This window comes from Littorina saxatilis, linkage group LG8, assembly GCF_037325665.1.
Source record: "Littorina saxatilis isolate snail1 linkage group LG8, US_GU_Lsax_2.0, whole genome shotgun sequence".
NCBI lineage: Eukaryota > Metazoa > Mollusca > Gastropoda > Littorinimorpha > Littorinidae > Littorina > Littorina saxatilis.
The window spans coordinates 56,065,317-56,089,496 of record NC_090252.1 but is presented as its reverse complement, the minus strand read 5'-3'; the positions used below and the strand labels follow the sequence as shown (position 1 = coordinate 56,089,496).

Sequence of the window (24,180 nt, the reverse complement as noted above, 5' to 3'; positions counted from 1 at the left end):
AATCTATTTACCCTCAGGGGAAGTTACTCTTCCGCGTTACTCTCTCAGTCAGATTAGGTGAAAGCAAACACACGCAAGAAGAAGCGCTCTGGCGTCCACGGACATACTTAGTTTCGTCCCGTCTCCGTGTAATTTACCACGATGACCCGGCTGTGGGTTATTGTGATCTTCTTGGCGACGCATCTTTTACAAGGTGAGTTCATTTTTGTGCTAGCTTCATTTTGAAACCGTCAGGGATTGCATGTTGATTCTGCCGGTCAAATCCAACGCCAAAGGCACCGAATAAATTTTGAGTACTGCTGTGTTTTGGTTGGTGTTGGGACCAATGCCGTGTGCGGGAAATCAATAGTGTATGAGGCAAGAGCTTTGTGTGATAGACTCACGAACGGGATGGTGCTTTTCTTTTTCCCCGTAGTGGGATCTCTGTGTTCTACTCAAGTCAATGGCTGGCAGACACGACAAGGTGAAGGAGAATGTATTGTAAAAGCTGAACGTGTGCAGAGCTCTCTGACTCTTTCTGTTGGTTTCTCGTTCAGTCGTTGTCTCTGTGTCGGTCTGTGTGTGTGTGTGTGTGTGTGTGTGTCTCTCTCTCTCTCTGATCACGCGCAAGCACGTGTGTGTGTGTGTGTGTCAGCACACACACACACTCACTGTCACTGTACTATGCCTTCACAAATGTGTACACTCACGCACACACAGACTGACAGAGTGACACTTGTAATCTGTGTGTGATTCTCTCTCCGAATCTCGATCTCTGCATGTCCCTCGATCTCTCTCTCTCTCCGATTCTGACTCTCTCTTATTCACTCTGGCGCACACACACACACGTGTACCTTTTCACAAACTCAAAGCCAAACACTGAATGCAAGTACAGAGTGACACACTCTCTTTCCCAGACTCTCTCTCGATGCCGACCCCTCTTATTAGCGCTTGAGCTCATTCTTTCTACCTTAATAATGTCACCACCTGCATGTTTAAGTCTGCCATGGCTTCTCTCATAATTAATGCAACATCCAATCCTTGTTAAAAGATGTGACCTTAAAATTAAATTAGCACGTTACAATTGGTATGACTAACACACAGCTTGTAGCAATAAAACACACACATGTTACATAAACACACACACACACACAGACAAGGATATAGATTATATATTGCCCACGCCATGTTAGTCATATAATCAGTCATTCAGTATACTTATTTAAAAACATTTTGTCTTTCATAGACTGATAGAGGTCTCGTCAAACATGAATCATTGAATGTGTACACACATTATTAATTTATTATCATTTGACTGGTGGTGTTTGTTATGACAGCCTTAATTAAATAGCCAGCTCTATGCAGACTTGTAAACTACATGTATAGCTAGGAAGTACATTGTAATATATATATATGTATAACAAAATCAAGGAAATATATATCTGACTTTTGATATTAGCACTGTGTGTTACAGATGTGTCAAACCATACACATGTCAGTGTCACTGTCTATGACATCAGTAAACACATACATCAGTTTTTAAATAATAACCTGTGGCTTAAAGGCTGAATGTATTCCTTAGGCTTTGGACGTAACAATACATCCTTCAACTCTTTGTCTATGAAATCTGGGGGGGGGGGGGGGGGGGGGTTGTTCTTCTCATCTAGACAGATTGAATCAAGTGATAATTGCATACATGTACAGCTTTCAATTTTACCAGCTGGTAGTGGCCGGTATAGGGCTTGACTTCACTCGTGACTCTGTGATCACTTAAAACCGATAAGCAAAATATTTAATGCATTTTTGCGTGTCATAGTCATAGTGTGTGTGTGTGTTTGTTTGCATTTAGCAAAATATTAACAGAATGTTTGCATTAAGCAAAATATTAACAGAATGTTTGTGTGTGTTTCTGTGTAATGACTGTATGCATTTATACATGTGTGTGTGTGTGCACACTAGGTAAATTAGTGTGTGTGCGTGTCTGAGTGTAATAATTTTTTCACTATGTGTGCATGAACTTTCAGCCTGTCTTTGCACTGAGTTTCAGCCTGTATGTTGCCGCATATCCCAGGCAGATTGAATACCATGATAACTACGGCTTTTAGTTTTACCAACACCGGTATGTTGGAGTTGACTTGACTCAGTAATCAGTGAAGTGATCAGCAGGGTATGATGCATGACACTTAGCCACAAGGCACAACCCTCCCCCTGTAATGGGAGTCTAACCAAGGAGACACATGTTTATCTTCACCTGATCAACTCCACAGTCAGTGGTCAGATCTTCTTACCTGGGGCTGTTTAGACATTCCCTGCTGTAGTGGTCAGGTGTGGCTTCATTTCACCTGTATGTTTTGACTGTACTAGCTTTGATCCGGGGGGGGGGGGGGGGGGGTTCATTTAGGGGCAAGATAGTTGCTGGTGCAGTCACTGCCGCTAAAAATATGTCAAAATCAAGTTTAGAAAATGAGAGCCATTATCTTGAAATGGAGTGCATTTACAGTCAGGTTTTGAAGAGAAAAATATGGAAGAAAAAAAGTTAAGGGAGGGAGGGGGTCTTTATTCAATTGATCTATGAAACTATGGAGTTTTGTTTTAATTACGGTACTATTGTGAGAGGAAACTGTAATGACAAAGAGGACTGGTTGTTGTTTGCAAGCAGTTGGCGATGAAATTCTGGATTTGTTAACTTTTTGTTGTTACTGGCTACTGCATGTGAAAAATTTAAATGACAATTAACTGACTAAATTTCTGTGAATATCAAAGTATTGTGCCCTAGTTCTGCTACAGTGTTGGCAATGAAATTCTGGATTTGATAACTTTTTGTTGTTACTGCATGTGAAATATTTAAATGACAGTTAAACTGACTAAATTTCTGTGAATATCAAAGTATTGTGCCCTAGTTCTGCTACAGTGTTGGCAATGAAATTATGGATTTGATAACTTTTTGTTGTTACTGCATCTGAAATATTTAAATGACAGTTAAACTGACTAAATTTCTTTGAAAATCAAAGTTAAATATTGTGCCCTAGTTCTGCTACAGTGGAACCCCTATTTAGGACCTCCAAAACTCTGTGAAAAAACAGGTCTTGGAAGGAGGGGGTGTTGGAATGAATGTTCAAATTTACATCGGTTCTGGGGCGGGGATGTAGCTCAGTCGGTAGCGCGCTGGAATTGTATCCAGTTGGCCGCTGTCAGTGTGAGTTCGTCCCCACGTTCGGCGAGAGATTTATTTGTCAGAGTCAACTTTGTGTGCAGACTCTCCTCGGTGTCCGAACACCCCCGTGTGTACACGCAAGCACAAGACCAAGTGCGCACGAAAAAGATCCTGTAATCCATGTCAGAGTTCGTTGGGTTATAGAAACACGAAAATACCCAGCATGCTTCCTCCGAAAGCGGCGTATGGCTGCCTAAATGGCAGGGTAAAAACGGTCATACACGCACGTAAAAGCCGTGGGAGTTTCAGCCCATGAACGAACGAACAAACAAACAAACATCGGTTCTGAAGAGAGAATATCTGTAATATCAAGGTCTAAACAAACTGGCGGGGGGGGGGCTACTGTATTTTAAGTTTTTCGTATATTTTATTGTACGATCATTACAGCTCACTCACATGGCACATAAAAGGGGGTGTGCCTCTGTATTATTTTAGCACTATAACTGCACCATTGAAGTTATTCATGTGCAGAGTGCGTATCCAATTTGACAAGTGCTTGTTAAGGGTCAGAATTCAAGCGAGAAAGACTGCAGCCTAGTGTTTACTTTCTACACTTGAGCTTTGCGAGTCATCTTAGCTTTCTTTACTTAAACTTGTTTTTCACTCCTGCACGTAAGTTTCAATGCTGCTAAAATTGTGAAGGATAGCTGTACCTTATTTTTCTTTCGTTTAACTTCTTTTCCTTCACTCTTTGGTTTTTGTTGTTGATTTTGAAGGGGGGGGGGGGGGGTAGACTTTTTTATGGTAGGATTAGGAGTCACTTTCCATGCTGCTAATTGGTATGAAAAGCTGTGCATTGCTCTTCTGTCAATTTATGTATATTTTCTTTCTGACATATTTTTTTTTTAAGAAAAAGAACGAGAGAGAGTTAATTTAGGTTTGCGTATTATGCAAGGACAGGTACTGATGTGTGTAGTCATTTTTTGACTCACATGCGAAGCAAAAGTGAGTCTATGTACTCACCCGGACGTCCGTCCGTCCGTCCGGAAAACTTTAACGTTGGATATTTCTTGGACACTATTCAGTCTATCAGTACCAAATTTGGCAAGATGGTGTATGATGACAAGGCCCCAAAAAACATACATAGCATCTTGACCTTGCTTCAAGGTCAAGGTCGTAGGGGCCATAAATGTTGTCTAAAAAACAGCTATTTTTCACATTTTTCCCATTTTCTCTGAAGTTTTTGAGATTGAATACCTCACCTATATGTGATATATAGGGCAAAGTAAGCCCCATCTTTTGATACCAGTTTGGTTTACCTTGCTTCAAGGTCAAGGTCACAGGAGCTCTTCAAAGTTGGATTGTATACATATTTTGAAGTGACCTTGACCCTGAACTATGGAAGATAACTGTTTCAAACTTAAAAATTATGTGGGGCACATGTTATGCTTTCATCATGAGACACATTTGGTCACATATGATCAAGGTCAAGGTCACTTTGACCCTTATGAAATGTGACCAAAATAAGGTAGTGAACCACTAAAAGTGACCATATCTCATGGTAGAAAGAGTCAATAAGCACCATTGTACTTCCTATGTCTTGAATTAACAGCTTTGTGTTGCATGACCTTGGATGACCTTGACCTTGGGTCAAGGTCACATGTATTTTGGTAGGAAAAATGTGTAAAGCAGTTCTTAGTGTATGATGTCATTGCTAGGTTTAGTTATTTGACCTTGACCCTGAAGGTCAAGGTCACGTAAAGGTCAAGGTCAAGCATGTGAGTCGTATGGGCTTTGCCCTTCTTGTTTGTTTAATGAGGGCATGCTTAATACTCCGAATTTACACCTGTCTGTGAGAGAACGAAGTAAAAGAAGGGGAGAAAGTAAACAGTGCATAAGAACGCATTGTGTGGCGATGTTTTTAAAAAAAATGTGTTTGATGTTTGATTTCTGTTTTGTTTTTGTTCGCCGTTTTGAAATTATATCAACTAACAAAATTGGGGGGAAAAAAAAATTATTGCACAACAAAATTAGTAGTTATCGTAAATAATATTTTATGAGAGTCGAGTAGATTAACTGTTTTCTGTATGAGCATGTACATGGTGGCGTACTTGCATACATGTGCCAATTAAATGTTAAAACAACAAAATTAATAGTTATCGTAAATAATATTTTATGAGAGTCGAGTAGATTAACTGTTTCCTGTATGAGTATGTACATGGTGGCGTACTTGCATACATGTGCCAATTAAATGTTAAAACAACAAAATTAGTAGTTATCGTAAATAATATTTTATGAGAGTCGTGTAGATTAATTGCTTCCTGTATGAGCATGTACATGGTGGCGTACTTGCATACATACATGTGCCAATTAAATGTTAAAATTAAGACTGAAAGTATTGATGCGAAATTGTAACAAACCAATGGTGAACTCTTGAAAACGTGTAGATTCCCTAGCTCAATGTTCAAAAGCTCAAAATATGAGGCATGCAACCTTTAGACACAACCAAAGTACACTGGATCATACATATATGATAAAAGAAAGGAAACACTTATGACAAGGATACTGCTAACAAATAAACAGAGAGAGGGGGAATACAAATTGTCAAATATGACTACAAATTGTTGATATTAATAGCGGTAAGAGAATTGGCCTTTAGCAAGGGGGAGAGAAGGACAATGTAGAAAGAGAGGTCATGGAGAGGGGGGTGGAGAGGGGGGTATAATACAGGGAAACAATTTCTAAGCGAATGGTAGTTCATACCAGGTACAGTGGAACACCCATTTTAAGTCACCTCCAAAAATATAACAAAATCGAGTCTTAAAAGGGAGGGAGTCTTAAGATAGAGGTAAACTTACATAGACTTTAAGAAGAACATCTGGGACGGAGGCGGAGGGTCTTAAAAAGGAGGAAGTGTTAAATTGGGGGGTCTTAAAAGGGGGGGGAGTCTTAAACTGGAGGTAAATTTACATAATAATAATGATAATAACGATTACTTATATAGCGCGTAAACCTCGTGGTGACAAGCCTAGAGCGCTTTACACTTACATAATCATAATACAAACAAGGAAAGAGAACTAAATCCGAATAAATTCAAACATGGTCACACACACCCACACACGCACGCACACACACACGCACACACACATAGACTTTAACTTTAAGCAGAACATCTGGGACGGAGGCGGAGGGTCTTAAAAAGGAGGAAGTGTTAAATTGGGGGGTCTTAAAAGGGGGGTTCCACTGTACAGTTGAAAAGAAAGTCACTTGCCCTGTGGTAGTCTAGTCGACTGTGAGATAATCCAGGAGTTATGCTGATTTGCGATGGGTATCAGATGCATGTCAGCCTGGAGGGGTTTTTGCTTGGTGTAAGCCACTAGTTGTTATCTGGGATTTCTTCTTCTTCTGTGTTCGTGGGCTGAAACTCCCACGATTTTTACGTGTATGACCGTTTTTACCCCGCCATTTAGGCAGCCATACGCCGCTTTCGGAGGAAGCGTGCTGGGTATTTTTGTGTTTCTATAACCCACCGAACTCTGACATGTATGGATTACAGGATCTTTTCCGTGTGCACTTGGTCTTGTGCTTACGTGTACACACAAAGGGGGTTAAGTCACTAGCAGGTCACTAGTTGACCTGGGAGATCAAAAAAATCTCCACCTTAACCCACCAGGCGCTGCCGGGATTCGAACCCATGACCTTCCGCTTTGGAGGCTGGCGTCTTACCACCAAGCCATGCGCCCGTCTATCTTGGATTTCAAAGTAGATGATTCATTGTGTCGTACAGCGGTTTATTAGTATTCATGCCTGACATTTTCACTTGAATTCACTTTAGAAATGAAATGAAGTAGCTCATTTGCTAGCAGTACAGTCGGACTTGCCCTGGCGACTACCTCTCGATAACAGGTGCACCTGTCCACAACGGCCACCCCAAACGATCCTGAAGAACTCTTGTTCAATATAATTGACCTTTCCATAGCTAAACCCCTCTCTGTTACGACCTGACTTCCGGTCGGTCGTGGGTGGTCAGTTTGGATAGGTTCAACTGTAATATATATAAGTTTGTTTTCTATGAAGTTCATATGTCATTTCATTAGATATTAGTGGTATCTCTCATATGTATCAACACATATCCCATGACCTCCCTTCTTTGTCTCTGTTACTTCAGTATGGGTATATGAGGCTGTGCCAAAAGGTGCTCTGTCAGAGGGGGACATTTTATAAGAAAATAAAAGTAACAGTATCATTTCAACACTTACACAATGTGAAAGAATAGTCATTTGGACATACAATTCCAGTCTTAAAAAGATAACTCAGTAAAGCGACTTTGAGAAAATGATGTGTAATCGTAATTTTTGGGAATCTGTCGGATGTAACAATGGACATGAAAGACAAGTAAAATTAGTTGTAAACCTATATCATTTGAGCAAATTTTTACTTGTATCATTTATATAACCATGTAGCAGGTGTTTAAACTAAAATGTACTGATTGCTGATAGAAACTTAGAATTCAAGAACAGCAAAGCACAGTTTTGATCAAAAACCAAGTTTATTCATTTGGTGAAGTCCTTTCATTGCTGTCAGAAACAATAACATTGATCATGCCTGGAGAAAAGATTGCCAGCCATACCATTCATCTGTCGGAGGTAACATTTTTAGAATGGACACAAATTTTTTCTGATGTCATGTGTTGCATCCGACAGTAATGTAAATTTAGCAGTTTTGCCAGAGTAATGGTGGGAATCGCAAACTTAGCCCGTTTGTGGAAAGAAAGGGACATTTTGATCCGTTTTTAGCTCATATCGTGCTGACTGATGAAGGCCAGAGCCAAACGTTCCCACATGACACGAGCGAAGCCGTGTCAAAGTTTCGGTTGACAGTTTGATATCTGTGTCAGGAGTTTCGATCGAAGCCTGACTTAACACTTTTGAGGCAGTCTTTGTTATTTTTGAGTTTGTTTCCTGCATATGATAGCCGTGTAACACGGTTCCAAAGGTTATTTTAGGTTTCGAACTTTCACTCAGTATTTTTTTTTTTTTCGGGTTGAACTTTCTGTTGACCGCAACTTACAAGAAAAAGCTGACATGGAACTGATACTTACCGCTGCGTGTTATCGACGCCATCTTGGAGGGAAAAGTGCGCGAAAGGCATTGTGGGAAGGAATGTCTTTTTACTGCGATGCGACAAACATCCGGTAGAAGTAAAATCGCGGCCAGAATTATTAAATGTTCGATCGAAACACTCTGACATGACGAAGTTACTCCGTAAAAAACATGCCTGATATAAAATATATACAACAATCAGTGCTGTTTTCACCGTTGCTAAACGTCAAACTAAGATTGCAGCACTTGTTTCTGTGTTCTTCTAGAGAGATTTCTGGAGCAAATCACTGCCGTCAACCTTTTCTGCTGGTGTGACATCTGACATGATAGGTTACGATCGTAACAGCTTTTAAAAAAACCGTTTTTCACACATTTCGGGAAGAATTTTGTTCTGCTTTTTACATTGATTAAAAAGCTGAATCTCTCCTCTTTCACCCATCTACACAAAAATGACTCTCAACTTGAAAGATAAAAAACAAGAAATCGTTGTTTGTGGGTCCCCTAAAATGTCCCCACTTCCGGATCAACATTCGGACCTGGATCTTGTAATTATTTTGTATTTTAACCCTTTCAAAGGCCAACATGCACCTTAATGTTGTGCATGTTGTATCTTTGATATACTTTTAAGCTAAGTGAGGCTAAATCAGGAAAAATGTATGATTACAAAACAAAATATCAATGTGCAAATTTGACAGGGGTCTCCCAGAGCACCTTTTGGCACAGCCTCATATATGTTGTATTTTTATAGCTCAATAAATACATTATGGACTCCAAAAAATATATGATAGTGCAGATTCCGATTTGGGCAAAGAACTACTTTCCTCCCGACCTTTGACCTCGCGCCGAACAATGTGACACATTTGTATGAAGTTCCAAAATCGTATTGCACGGCTCAGAAAACCATATCAGTTGCACGCAAAAATGAATCTCAGAACTGATCTGATGTATGAGATGCAATAAGCAAACGTTTCTTTCATTATGAAAGCAATGCAGGTCGAAAAAAACGAACATTCAACTTACAAGATAACCAGATGCTAGCGAACCAAAACAAAAACACGAGTACCCTCCCTTGCATCGTTAGCAGACGACTTTTGAGAATCTGTCAGTGGTGTGTTTTGGTGTGCGTCTTCAGTTTCTCTGGCAGTGTCGGTGTGGGAACTGACAGAAGCTAGGGAGCACAGATAATAGAAGCCCTGTCACATAGACTAATCACACAATCAATACACATTTGGCTCATGTTTTAAATGACAGTTTCGAGTTTGTTAGTCAAACTCAAAGCAACAACACTGTCACTGGTGACATGCGCAGCGAGACCGAGAAACGTCCTTTACCTGGCACGGTTGGGCTTCGCTACATCGCCTGTTTCACGTGTTTTGCGAGCAAGTCTACTCTTTTGCCTGGCTCTACAGTAAGTCCACATTGGCGATGAAGGTATCCAAGAACTTAACATGTGTGTATTTTTCCGTAATCGAGTCATATTCCTTCAAAATGCAATCAATCGGCGGTGACAGACGTGTCGGTCGCGTTTTCCTAACACCCATACCAGTTTAAGTTCATCCATGCAAACACACTCGCAAAACAGTTTATCACGTAGATACATTTCAAATAGGGAGCAAATGGTTAAATCTAAACCTACATATTTGTTCCCTAAAATTTGCTTCTCTGTCAATAAGCCTAATTACACACGTTCGAGAAAAACAACGTGGAATCGATTCTGAATCGAGTAAACCAAATGGGTCCCAAACCCGTTTCGCCCGTTCTGCCGACCTGAAACGCAAAACAAAAGAATTGTGCGCTTCAACTAAATTAATTTCTATACGACTTCATTACTTTCTTGCAACTTATGAACCTTTACTTAAAGCTTTTAAATGGTCTGAAAGTAGTGTTACCGCGTACTTATCGATGCACTCATTCGTTTTATTTTTTTCAGCGACGCCGGGTCACTTAGTTTAAGGTTGCAAAAGGGCTAAGTCTCGTTGGCAACACTGTTTTACCCTGCACAGATCGCAACAGTGCCGCTAGTAGTCTACACTTTGTGTTTGATGGTAGAATGGGATATACAGATTACAACACGAGTGGTTTTTTATATGGCTTGTATTTCAGTCAAGACCCAGCGGGAATATCAATCGAGAGCCACTCGCCAGAGGCTCGTGTCTCCCGATGATATTCATCCGCTGGGTCTTGACTGAAATACAAGCCATATAAAAAACCACTCGTGTTGTAACCTATACATATTTCAGGGTGTATAACTCAATATCAACATTCATCTCAGGATGTAGTATAACTCTATATCAACATACCTTTCAGGATGTAATATAACTCTAAATCAACACACCTTTCAGGATGTAATATAACTTTATATCAACGAGTGAGTCCCTTTGATATTCCCGCTGGGTCTTGACTGAAATACAAGCCATATAAAAAAATCATGAGTGTTGTAACCTGTATATCCCATGAAGATCTAAAAGACAAAGTGTGACGGAAACATCAAGCTTTAGTTGTCTGTTCAGATGAGGCACCTCTGCACATACCTTATTCTAAAGGCACATCTGAGTTGATCTATGTCAAGTCGGTGCATAATGGTGGCTTGGTTGTCCCCGTCAGTTGAGAGCCTCTTACACGGATTTGACTGAATACCTAGTGGTTATATACACACGCATCTCCTGAGATCTTGGACACCTTCATCGTCTATACAGCCTACTGCACCGCAGAAGAGCTAGAAATACTCGCAAAATGCATTTACAGAGACAAAGAAGGGAGGTCATGGGATATAACTTTATATCAAGACACCTTTCATGATGTATAACTCTATAAATATCAACACACCTTTCAGGATGCGAGAGCCTTCAGTGGACACAGAAGGTAGAGGATGGGGAACAGTTCACACGCTGCACGGGGCAGGACGTCACGTTTCCATGGCGATACAGCTTGGAGGAGGGTGACGATGTGGCGGGCGTGTCCTGGAGCCGGCAGCGTCAAGGTGGAAAAGAGGTCAACTTGGCCAGCCTGTTTTTTCTTAAATTCACGCCCAACCAAGAGAGGATTTCTCATGTAAGTTGACAAATGATTAAGTTTAAAGCCTGTATACACAGGCAATCCAAATCATGCAGATTTCCACGAAAGCAAAAAATTAATTAAAAAAATGTTTTATCCAGGGCAGAGGGACAACATAGTGTTTTTCTTTACATTAATGCACAATTTATCTCTCACCAGAGGGGGTTAAATTCATATAGTTTACAAGCAGGGGGTCAGCGCGAAGGGAGGCAACTGTCAACCAACTTGGAGCATTCAGAGTTGTGACCCTTGGAAGCTCTTCTCCATAAAAAGCACATAAAGTCTCCCCAAGTTTCGTCTGTTTGGAGAGACAGATCGCTTCGCGAAACATCGATAAAATAGCAAAACTACTGTAAATTGAAAAGTACTGTCAATGTCCGGATCAAGTTAAAGCATAATCGGACAATGACCACTTTGTGACAAAAACAACAGGACATTGTGTCCTCTTACATGAAAAATGTATAGGACATTTGGAAAAAATATGTCCGATGTCCGACGTGGATGTGAGCCCCTGTTACAAGGCCAAAGTGCTTCAGCTTCTGGTGGCGTTGCCTCCAGACGCCCTTGACTACCACCCCCCAGGAACCCCAGCGTTATTTATTTCCTTAAAACTCATAATCTTCCTTGGATTGTATGGATTGCCTGATACAACATGTTGCAGTGCAGTCTCTTGCTTTGAAGTCAGGATTGTCATGGATTGGCCAGCTCATTTCTAAAAAGGATATAAATGACAAAAAAACTGTCCCTAAGCGCCCAAATAGCTGTACAGTTTTGCCAATCATTGTAGGTGTATGTAATTTACAGCAGTGCGATCATTCCAAATGAACCTTTTAAGGTCCATTATCCAAAAGAAAACTTTTTCAAAATAGCTCCAAGGGACACAAGGTCTCAGTGGATATTAAAAATCATCGTTATCCTGGAATTTTGGCTTAACTTGATTCTTGTTAATGTTTTTGGTTTATGTGCTTAATAGACTAAGTAAATCATTCTCAATGAAAAATATCCTCTAAAATACAATGTTTAAACGTTCTTTTATCTTTCTGTCAAAACAGGTACAAATATAAACACTGCAATTTTATAATAAAAATAATCAGTTTTGGCCTTCTGCTAAAAAGCTGTCTGAAATGAGTTACGCGATAATTCCGTGACAACGTCAAAATATTGGTCAAAGTTAGGGGATATAATGAACGATGCGAACTTCAGTAAGAAGTAAAAAACAACAACAAAAAACTCCACAAAAAGAGAATAAAAAATAAAAAAAGAAGTCCAGGAAAGAGAAGAAGTAAAAGTGAAATTATGTTTTGTTTTTACCTGTTCATCTTTTTCGACTTGTTTATTTTGCAGGTGAATGAATCTGGCATTAAGGTGACAAGCCTGACGACAGACGACACAGCATCTTACTCCATCAGCGTGAGACTGGGGGGAGGGGGAGGTGTAGAACGTCAAACCATTCACCTTCTGGTCGCAGGTTGGTCACTGTTCATAGTTATACAGTGGAACCTCCCTTTTAACACTTTCTACCCCACCTATGTTGACCAAGTTTGTTTTAGCCGAGACCAGCTGTGCTGCTGCAGGTCACTCAGAATTGTGGTAACTGTGTAGTAACTGTGTATCAACACGCTGGAATGCAGGCGTTAGATGGACGTTACAGAAAGCGACTGAAGCTATAACAGTCTGAGCGGATATATCCGTACCTGGTCAGATCAAGCCGTATGAGTGGGTACGGATATCAATCAATCAATATGAGGCTTATATCGCGCGTATTCCGTGGGTACAGTTCTAAGCGCAGGGATTTATTTATTTTTTATTTTTTATTATGCAATTTATATCGCGCACATATTCAAGGCGCAGGGATTTATTTATGCCGTGTGAGATGGAATTTTTTTTTTTACACAATACATCACGCATTCACATCGGCCAGCAGATCGCAGCCATTTCGGCGCATATCCTACTTTTCACGGCCTATTATTCCAAGTCACACGGGTATTTTGGTGGACATTTTTATCTATGCCTATACAATTTTGCCAGGAAAGACCCTTTTGTCAATCGTGGGATCTTTAACGTGCGCACCCCAATGTAGTGTACACGAAGGGACCTTGGTTTTTTGTCTCATCCGAAAGACTAGCACTTGAACCCACCACCTAGGTTAGGAAAGGGGGGAGAAAATTGCTAACGCCCTGACCCAGGGTCGAACTCGCAACCTCTCGCTTCCGAGCGCAAGTGCGTTACCACTCGGCCACCCAGTCCACATATATCCGTACCTGGGAGACAATGAGTTAAGACCTAAAAAAATCTAAAAAAATCAGGTCTTAAAATGGGGGTACATTTACATAGGTTATGAACAAAACGACAGAGAAAACAAGGACCCCCCGCGGGTTAGGGGGAAGAATTTACCCGATGCTCCCCAGCATGTCGTAAGAGGCGACTAACGGATTCTGTTTCTCCTTTTACCCTTGTTAAGTGTTTCTTGTATAGAATATAGTCAATGTTTGTAAAGATTTTAGTCAAGCAGTATGTAAGAAATGTTAAGTCCTTTGTACTGGAAACTTGCATTCTCCCAGTAAGGTAATATATTGTACTACGTTGCAAGCCCCTGGAGCAATTTTTTGATTAGTGCTTTTGTGAACAAGAAACAATTAACAAGTGGCTCTATCCCATCCCCCCCCCCCCCCCCCCCCCTCCCCCCTTTCCCCATCGCGATATAACCTTGAACGGTTGAAAACGACGTTAAACACCAAATAAAGAAAGAAAGAAAACGGGGTCTTAACCCTTTCGCTGCCAATCAAAACTTCCTGACTGCCAGGGAATATTGGAGTTCGGGGTGTAATAATTCACAAAAAATTCTAGCTCCAAACTGGCAGTAGGTAGGAAAGTAAAACCTATGTTATTTTTAAAGGAAATTCAACCAAGAATCTGTTTTTAGTATCTAATCATGGAAATAATGCACAAGTGCAGGACGGGTATACCCGTCCTAAGGCAGTCAAGGGGTTAAAAGGGAGGATGTCTTAAATTGGGGGTTCCACTGTACTACCAGTAGGGCGGATGGTGGCGAGATTTGTGAAGGGAGGAGGAATGTTTACATGCAATGCCGTGTGCGGGACTGTCAGCAGAACCTGCCAACGTTTAGCTCAGGCACCGTCGCGGTTGACCTTCGTGGTTGAAAACGATGTTAAACACCAAATAAAGAAAGAAAGCAAGGTCTTGTAAAAGGGGGGGTTTCACTGGACAGGTATATAACCACTGCAATTCCCGCAGTGGGGCACTGCGGTTATGAAATTAAAGGCCCCTCCTGTTTTTGGAACCGCAGGAGCTTTCTAGTTTGCTGTTAGGTAGATTTTTGGTTCCTCTTTCCTGTCATGCTCTCTTTTTCTTCATGAATTCTTTTCCTTTTTCTGCCTTCTTGCTCATTCACCTGTATTTTTTCCAAAAATCTCTTCTCTTGCCGCTTGTCTCGCGATTCATGTATAGTTTAATCTGTTAGTGTTCTGATGTAAGTCCAGCAGTAGATAGGTTAAGCCTATTTTAACATACTGGAAACTGGTAATCTTCCAGTAGGTATTAATTTAGTTTTACTAAAGCCTGCTGGGACACAAGTAATGGGTTAGTGCATTTGTAAACAGGAATCGCTTGACAAGTGGCCCCCTTCATCCCCCCCTTCCTCGTCCTGATATGGCTCTGCGTAGTCGGCTGGACGTTAAACAACAAATAAACAAACAAACCACTGTAATAGAGTTTGTACTGTACAAGCAAAATCACTGTATGTCAGAGGTTAATTGTTTCATCAATCAATCAATCAATATGAGGCTTATATCGCGCGTATTCCGTGGGTACAGTTCTAAGCGCAGGGATTTATTTTTTTTTTTTTTTAATGCAATTTATATCGCGCACATATTCAAGGCGCAGGGATTTATTTATGCCGTGTGAGATGGAATTTTTTTACACAATACGTCACGCATTCACATCGGCCAGCAGATCGCAGCCATTTCGGCGCATATCCTACTTTTCACGGCCTATTATTCCAAGTCACACGGGTATTTTGGTGGACATTTTTATCTATGCCTATACAATTTTGCCAGGAAAGACCCTTTTGTCAATCGTGGGATCTTTAACGTTCACACCCCAATGTAATGTATGACGTTTTTTTTACATCCCTCAGAGAAACCAGAGACGGTGTCGGGCAGCCTGGAGGTGGTGGTGGCTGAGACAAGAAGCAATAAGTCACATGACCACGGCAGCACTGACCAACATCAACAGTTGAAGTGCGGACAGTTTGTCAGCCTGGGAAGCCCTCCTGTGTCCGTTATGTGGGAGGTACGTAGTCAATGGAACATGAAAAAGGAGGGGAGGGATGTTGGTGGAGTGTGTGTGTGTGTGTGTGTGTGTGTGTGTGTGTGTGTGTGTGTGTGTGTGTGTGTGTGTGTGTGTGTGTGTGTGTGTGTGATCGCCCCAGGTGTGAGACTTTTCCGTGGATCCACGATTATCCTCAGATTTTAACTTTCCAATAGCACAGTAGAGCACTATTTTTTGCATCTAAGAATATCAAATAATTGTGTGGAGGAAAGTAGGTCCCTGGCTGCATCTGTTGGTGTGTGTCAAGAAGGAGAAGATTATGAATCACAACATGTGTAAGAGGTAAAGGACGTTAGTGTCGTAAAGCTCTATGAAGTTACCCTCGTGGACATTCAAGTAGCTGACCGGCACGGTTGGCCTAGTGGTAAGGCGTCCGCCCCGTGATCGGGAGGTCGTGGGTTCGAACTCCGGCCGGGTCATACCTAAGACTTTAAAATTGGCAATCTAGTGGCTGCTCCGCCTGGCGTCTGGCATTATGGGGTTAGTGCTAGGACTGGTTGGTCCGGTGTCAGAATAATGTGACTGGGTGAGACATGAAGCCTGTGCTGCGACTTCTGTCTTGTGTGTGGCGCACATTATATGTCAAAGCAGCACCGCCCTGATATGGCCCTTCGTGGTCGGCTGGGCGTTAAACAAACACACAAACAAACGGATTTATGCGTACCTGGGAGACAATGAGTTAAGTCAACTTATTTGTGTCAATTAATGGTTAACCCAATCAGCCTAGTTGGGCAGAGCATCAGCTTTAATTCTTCCTCTCTGTTTCCAGGACCCTGATGGCAAGCTGCTTCCAAGCTCTGACTACCAAGATGGCTTCTTCATCCTCAACCTGACTGAGGGCCGCAAGGGAGGCAACTATTACTGCTTGATGAACCTGAGCTCCACTGCAGTGGGTTGTCTGTCCGAGACGTCTGCCCTCAGAGACAAAGCCATGGTGGGGGTGCTGAAGTCTCAAACATCAACTTCGTCAGGTTTGCAGCTAGTTTTCACTCACCTGGTTTGGTTTAGTTCTTTTTTTTCTCAACATAAATCAGGCATGGGAATTCCAAAATAATATACCGGCACGGTTGGCCTAGCGGTAAGGCGTCCGCCCCGTGATCGGTTGGTCGTGGGTTCGAACCCCGGCCGGGTCATACCTAAGACTTTAAAATTGGCAATCTAGTGGCTGCTCCGCCTGGCGTCTGGCATTATGGGGTTAGTGCTAGGACTGGTTGGTCCGGTGTCAGAATAATGTGACTGGGTGACCGTGAGACATGAAGCCTGTGCTGTGACTTCTGTCTTGTGTGTGGCGCACGTTATATGTCAAAGCAGCACCGCCCTGATATGGCCCTTCGTGGTCGGCTGGGCGTTAAGCAAACAAACAAACAATTCCAAAATAGAAAAAACTCTGAAAATAGGCCAAGGGGGGACCGAAAACGAATTTTAGCACTTTAGACCAATATTTTGATAGTTCTCACGTAAGCAAATAATGGATAAAGAGACAATAGTATACATATAATTTAATTTACCTTTTTTTTGCCGCGGACAATTTTTTTGTTTTTTGCTAAAACATAATTTCCTTTTTGTGGAAATCCGTGATTTCGCGGACAATTCCCTGGTGCCTGATAATTAGCCAGTAGTTTAGCTTGCCAGATGTGAGGTTTTTATTATATGAAGTCTTATATCGCGCGCGTATCTCCAGACTCGGATTCAAGGCGCAGGGATCTATTTATGCCTTGTGAGATGGATTTTTTTACACAATACATCACGCATTCACATCGGCCAGCAGATCGCAGCCATTTCGGCACCTTTCCTACTTTTCACGGCCAATTATTCCAAGTCACACGGGTATTTTGGTGGAAATTTTTTTTTATCTATGCCTATACAATTTTGCCAGGAAAGACCCTTTTGTCAATCGTGGGATCTTTAACGTGCACACCCCAATGTAGTGTACACGAAGGGACCTCGGTTTTTCGTCTCATCCGAAAGACTAGCACTTGAACCCATCACCTAGGTTAGGAAAGGGGGGGAGAAAATTGCTAACGCCCTGACCCAGGGTCGAACTCGCAACCTCTCGCTTCCGAGCGCAAGTGCGTTACCACTCGGCCACCCAGGTTTTTATGTAGATTTACAATTTTCTGTAAGTTCCGAACCACCCAGGACCCATGCTCGACTCTGTAAATTTACCCCCATTTTAAGACTCCCTCCTTTTTAAGACCCGATTTTCTCAGGGTTTTTTTAGGTGTTAAAAGAGGGGTTCCCCTGTATTAGTACAGGGAAATAAATGCCTTGAATAAAGACAACTACAGTAAGGGAGAGTCTCCTGGCGCCTTAAAGAATAACAAGCATTGAAATAAACAAATGACTTCCATCTTCACAAAAAGGATGAAAGTCGCAAGCTCATGTATGTTCCTCATTCTCCAATGCAGTCTAACACTTTAATGTACACAGACAAACACAAGAACAACCTTTTTATTCCTGACCGCACATAGTCCTAAAATCACCACTGTGGTCTCGGACACACACATTTTTATACTAACATTGTTTTTTCCATTTTGCAGCTAGCATGGGTGGAGGCACTGTTGCCGGAATTATCATCGCTGTGCTCATCATCGTTGCCCTTGTCGTTGTTGCTGTCGTCTTCTTCTTGAAATTTAAAAGAGGTAGGTCGCACTGAAGAGGTCAAGTTGTTTGATGATGTCATTTTGATCCATTTTAGACAAGTTAAGGCAGCACCGTGGCAACAAACTTCTTGACATTGTTACCAAATGTCAGTCGGGATTATGGGAATCATATTTCACAAACACAACACACTCACACATATACATTCATACATACACACATTTGCTTGATCTCAATTCCTTCAGTACTCGGCAAACATGTGTTTCACACTCGTCCTCCATAAACCATTTGCCATCATCTTTTTTAAGGTTCTGATGTGTGACTGGAAGAATAACAATCTCATTAATAGACAAAAACAGAAAGATGGAGAGGAGAGATAGAGAGATCGAGAGAGAATACTTTTTTCATCTAAGACTATAACAGTAACAACAGCAGCTACAACTACAATAACAACACCAACCTTTATTACAGTGTAGGAAAACAACAGATTAACATACTAACATTTCAGTTAGAGAGAGAGAGAGGCAGACAGACCGACAGACAGACAGACAGAGACAGAAAGAATGACAGACAGACAGAGGCAGAGAGAGAGAGAGAGAGAGGCAGACAGACAGACAGACAGACAGACAGACAGACAGACAGACAGACAGAGACAGAAAGAATGACAGACAGAGGCAGAGAGAGAGAGAGAGAGAGAGAGAGAGAGAGAGAGAGAGAGAGAGAGAGAGAGAGAGAGAGAGAGAGAGAGAGAGAGAGAGAGAGAGAGAGAGAGAGAGAGAGAGAGAGACAGAGAGAGAGAGAGATTGAATAAATATTTGTTTCATCTAAGACTAAAACAGTAACAACAGCAGCTACAACTACAACAACAACAGCAATCTTTATTACAGTGTAAGAAAACAACAGATTAACATACTAACATTTCAGTGTTTACTCTGAACGGTTACATAAATACAGGCAGCATGAAATAACATCAGTAAATTTAAAACACTGTTTGGTTAATCTTATTATAATGCTTTTTCACACAGGCAAGGAAAGAGTGAACTCATCAGGCATATAAAGCAAATGGTACAGGTGATTGTTTTATGAGGCTCATGAGAACCTTGCTGTCTCCATATAAATACTATTCTTCTTCTTCTTCTTCTGCGTTCGTTGGCTGAAACTCCCCCGTACACTCGCGTTTTTGCAAGAGAGGATTTTTACGTGTATGACAGTTTTTACCCCGCCATTTAGGCAGCCATACGCCGCTTTCGGAGGAAGCATGCTGGGTATTTTTGTGTTTCTAAACTCTGACATGGATTACAGGATCTTTTCCGTGCGCACTTGGTCTTGTGCTTGCATGTACACACGAAGGGGGATAAGGCACTAGCAGGTCTGCACATGAGTTGACCTGGGAGATCGGAAAAATCTCCACCTTAACCCACCAGGCGCGGCCGGGATTCGAAACCACGACCTTCCACTTTAGAGGCCGGCGTCTTACCACCAAGCCATTGCCCCCGTCGAAATACTATTAAATGCAGTACAGTGCAATGGGAGACATCTTTATTCCTGTTGTAGAAAAAATATGTGTCAAGGCATGAGCAGTTAAAAAACAAACATTGGGTATGCTATAGGAACTTTTCATTGTGACAAAATAAAATGTTACGGTCACTGACCTTTGACCCAGCGGTCTTTTAAGTGGACAGACAGACGAACACTTATAATACAGAAAATAATACGTTGTTCCGAAGTCTCGCTTAATGTGTCTTCCGAACGAGATCTGGACATATCATCAGATAAGTTTATTTTCTGTGTTTGTCTGTTTTGTCAGAAGGAAACGTTCCTGCAACATACCTTCCTTGTTTTTTCAGTCTGAATTTTGGAATGTTGTTTTTGGATTCATGGCATGGGCATGGGCATGAAAAAAAACCCTGCAAACACACAGTACATACATAACATAACATTATTGAAGTACAGTTGAACCAGCCTTGGTGACCACTACTTCATAATGACCACTGCCCTTATGACTACTCCAAAAAATCCCAAACGAGGTTTATATTTAAATAATTGGCTTTCGATATATTAAAGTTCAACTGGTCTATAAGTACCACTGTTGCTTGGTTCCTTGGGTTGTACATGTAGTTATAGACAAGTTCAACTGTACATAACTATACAAATGAACACCACAAAACACCTAACCCATTCACAGGCACGAGCGCAAACACAAGTATGCATGCAAATACACCTACACTCTCTATCTCTCTTTCTTTGAGACTCTCTCTCTCTCTCTCTCTCTCTCTCTCTCTCTCTCTCTCTCTCTCTCTCTCTCTCTCTCTCTCTCTCTCTCTCTCTCTCTCTCTCTCTGCGTTGATGTACATAATTTATTTCAGTTCCCTTCCCCCTTGGTTTGTATATAATGGTCTGTGGCTTCCGTGCGTTCTCTCGAGATCTCTCTCTGAGACTCTCGAATTTTGAAGGATAATATCTGCTTGTAAAAATGTATCTTTATTCCCCAAAACCAGGGCAGTACATGTATATAAACAGATTCAGTCAGATAATCATCCTGACATTTTGGAAGTCGCAAATTTTAATGCATTTTAATTCTTTTATAAAAAGATATTGAACAAAACGAGGTAAAGTATGATATCAAACCACCAGATATTCAACTCTCCTTCTTTAATAATAATAAAACATTCTTTTATAGCGCTGTTCACCGCCAAAAATATAAAAAGTTTCCTCCTAAGAAATAACATACAAGCATAAAAAAAATAAAAAATAAAAAATTCATAGACAACGACCACTTATAGTTATATAAGATAATCTAGAACAATTGTTTTTAAAAAGATGAAAAATACATAAGATAAGTAATAGACACATAGTTACACATAAAAAGTCTGATAATAAAACAGAACTTGTATAAAAGCGTACATATCTAAAACAGAACGAAAATGTAACACAGACTGTGGGGCAACAAATTAAACAACTAACAACAGTAATGTATTATAATAATACATAAGGACTTTTAAACCCAATACACATTAAAACATCGAATTCAATTCATCATACAATACAGGCATAGTAATACTAATAGTTAACATTTTATAAATGATCAAGTCAGTCGTGTGTCAATAGATCTATGATTCTTATTATCCTGTAGCAGTATTTTCATAACACTAACAGAGAAATGCGTTGTATGAAAAGTTGGAATCATGGGTCAAGTAATTTTTCTGTCCAATGCAAACTCCTGGCTTTTTTCATGTGACGAATATCCATGCAATTGAAAACACACACAAAGGCATGCAATTTTGCAAACACATTTATGTTTATCAATTTTCTCTCCCTTTAAATATTCTATCAAGGGAAGAAATTCACCCGAAAGTGACTTGGGAACGAATTGAAATTGTTGCGATTTGTGTTTCAGGTAAATCCTACTCCCCCAAAGAACCAGAGAGTCCAGGACCAGACAAAGAAACGGAAGAAATGCTCAAGGCATTGCCCTCCTCAGTCTAGCGGACATCTTCAAATCTAATCTAAGGCAAATTGTAAAAGCATGCTTCTAGTCTCCAGTTTTGAGCAATTAAATGTGCACCACTTTTTTTCTTTGGTGGACATCTTTCTATGTTATCTTCTTCTTCTTCTTCTTCTGCGTTCGTGGGCTGAAACTCCCACGTACACTCGTGTTTTTGCACGAGTGGAATTTTACGTGTATGACCGTTTTTACCCCGCCATTTAGGCAGCCATACGCCGCTTTCGGAGGAAGCATGCTGGGTATTTTCGTGTTTCTATAACCCACCGAACTCTGACATGGATTACAGGATCTTTTACGTGCGCACTTGGTCTTGTGCTTGCGTGTACACACGAAGGGGGATAAGCCACTAGCAGGTCTGCACATAAGTTGACCTGGGAGATCGGAAAAATCTCCACACTTAACCCACCAGGCGGCCGCGGCCGGGATTCGAACCCTCGACCTTCCGATTAGGAGGCCGACGTCTTACCACCACGCCACAGCGCCCGTCCTTCTATGTTATCAAAGGCAAAATGTAAAAGCATGCTTCTGGTCTAAAGTTTGTAAGCAATTTAAGCCCCTGCTATGACTGTTTTTCCCTGTTTATTTGATCTTGATATTCTTCTAGTCTTGAATATCTTCCAAGTCCTGTTGCATATGCACTGCTGTTGTTTTATTGGTCACTCACTTCCAAAGCCCAAATTTCAAGCTGTTGTTACTGTTCTCAAACCCCTAATCCCATCCATTTCATTTCATTTCATTTTCATTACTTTATTGTCCCATCGCTGGGAAATTTGGGTCGCTTCCTCCCAGTGGAAAGCTAGCAGCAACGGAGTCGCGCTACCCAGGTGTCTGCGTGTTTAGGTGTATTCAGCCACCTGCACTTATGGCAGAATGACCAACGTCTTTTACGTGCCATTGTGATGACACAGGGGTGGGACATGGCTTCCGTCTCTGGGTCTGCACATAAAGTTGACCCGTGTCCGTCCCGGCCCGAATTCGAACCTGCGACCTTCCGATCACAAGTCCAGTGCTCTACCAACTGAGCTATCTTGTTTTAATTTTCCTCACCCAAATTGTGCTTTATTTTACAGCAGTTCATGTTATAGATACAGTGGAGCCCCATGTCTAAGACATCCAAACCCCCCGCAGGTTAGGGGGAGTCCCATATTGGTTGGGACGAGAAAGAATTTACCCGATGCTCCCCAGCATGTCGTAAGAGGCGACTAACGGATTCTGTTTCTCCTTTTACCCTTGTTAAGTGTTTCTTGTATAGAATATAGTCAATTTTTGTAAAGATTTTAGTCAAGCAGTATGTAAGAAATGTTAAGTCCTTTGTACTGGAAACTTGCATTCTCCCAGTAAGGTAAGATATTGTACTACGTTGCAAGCCCCTGGAGCAATTTTTTGATTAGTGCTTTTGTGAACAAGAAACAATTGACAAGTGGCTGTATCCCATCTCCCCCCTTTCCTCGTCGCGATATAACCTTCGTGGTTGAAAACGACGTTAAACACCAAATAAAGAAAGAAAGAAAGACAGATTAACATATTGTGTTCACTTGTGAAGAAGTCATTCCCCTATGGTCAAACAAGTCTTATCGTTTGTCTAGTCCAAAAGTTCATGATGCAAACACAATCTGTGGACATCCTTTGAGCCCTTAAAGAAAAGTATAAAAATGTTGTGTTCACTTGCGCGTAAGTCATTCCCCCAGACTATCAAAGAAGCGTTTACTTCTAGTCCAACAGTTCTGTTTTACATAACGCTTACATAAATATTCAGCCATGAATTTTTCATGAACATCCATAAATTTTTCATGAACATCCATAAATTTATAATGGACATCCTTGAATTGTTATGATCATCCATACATTTATCATGAATATAAAGGACATTATCATGAACATCCATGAATTTATCATAAGCATCCATGAAATGTATCATGAAAATCCATAACATTTTCATGAACATTATTGCATTTATCATGAAATGTATCACGAACATCAATGAATTTATCCTGAAATTGATCCTAAGCATATGTTGAATTTATCAGGAACATCCATAAAGTTATCATGAATACCTGTATCAGTTTTGCTGACGATCTCATACATTTTTGAAGTGTATGCAGGCTTCCTTCTTACATTTGTATTGACTTTGCAATATGGCATTTATACATTCCCTTTATACGCCGAGATGCATACAGCGAAGACATGTAAATCAGAAGATATTTCATCCCTGCTCAGTTTCGTGAGGATTAACCTTTTTTGATTGGAGATAATTAGTTAGTTTTTTTTCTGATTATTTATTTTATTTTACTATTTAGTACATTTTTAGATTTAGGATTGTTTTGGTAAGGTTTGTTTGCTCTTCTCATAATTCCCAGTGAAACCATCTTTGATAGATGTAGCTTACATATTATGATGGATTTTTTGTTTGTTTTTTAAATCATTTTTTTATTTTT

The 24,180-nt window shown here is 40.9% G+C and overlaps 1 protein-coding gene across 1 annotated transcript; it reads left to right on the top strand.

Moving 5' to 3' along the window:
- On the top strand, positions 1 to 21,811 carry LOC138973890 (uncharacterized). The gene is made up of 7 exons (XM_070346586.1): positions 1 to 193; positions 11,069 to 11,286; positions 12,634 to 12,757; positions 15,446 to 15,600; positions 16,409 to 16,610; positions 18,180 to 18,281; positions 21,638 to 21,811. Exons 1-7 carry the CDS (start codon positions 142 to 144, stop codon positions 21,724 to 21,726), a joined length of 942 nt encoding a protein of 313 aa, XP_070202687.1. The 5' UTR covers positions 1 to 141; the 3' UTR covers positions 21,727 to 21,811.
- Positions 21,812 to 24,180: the final 2,369 nt, after the last annotated feature.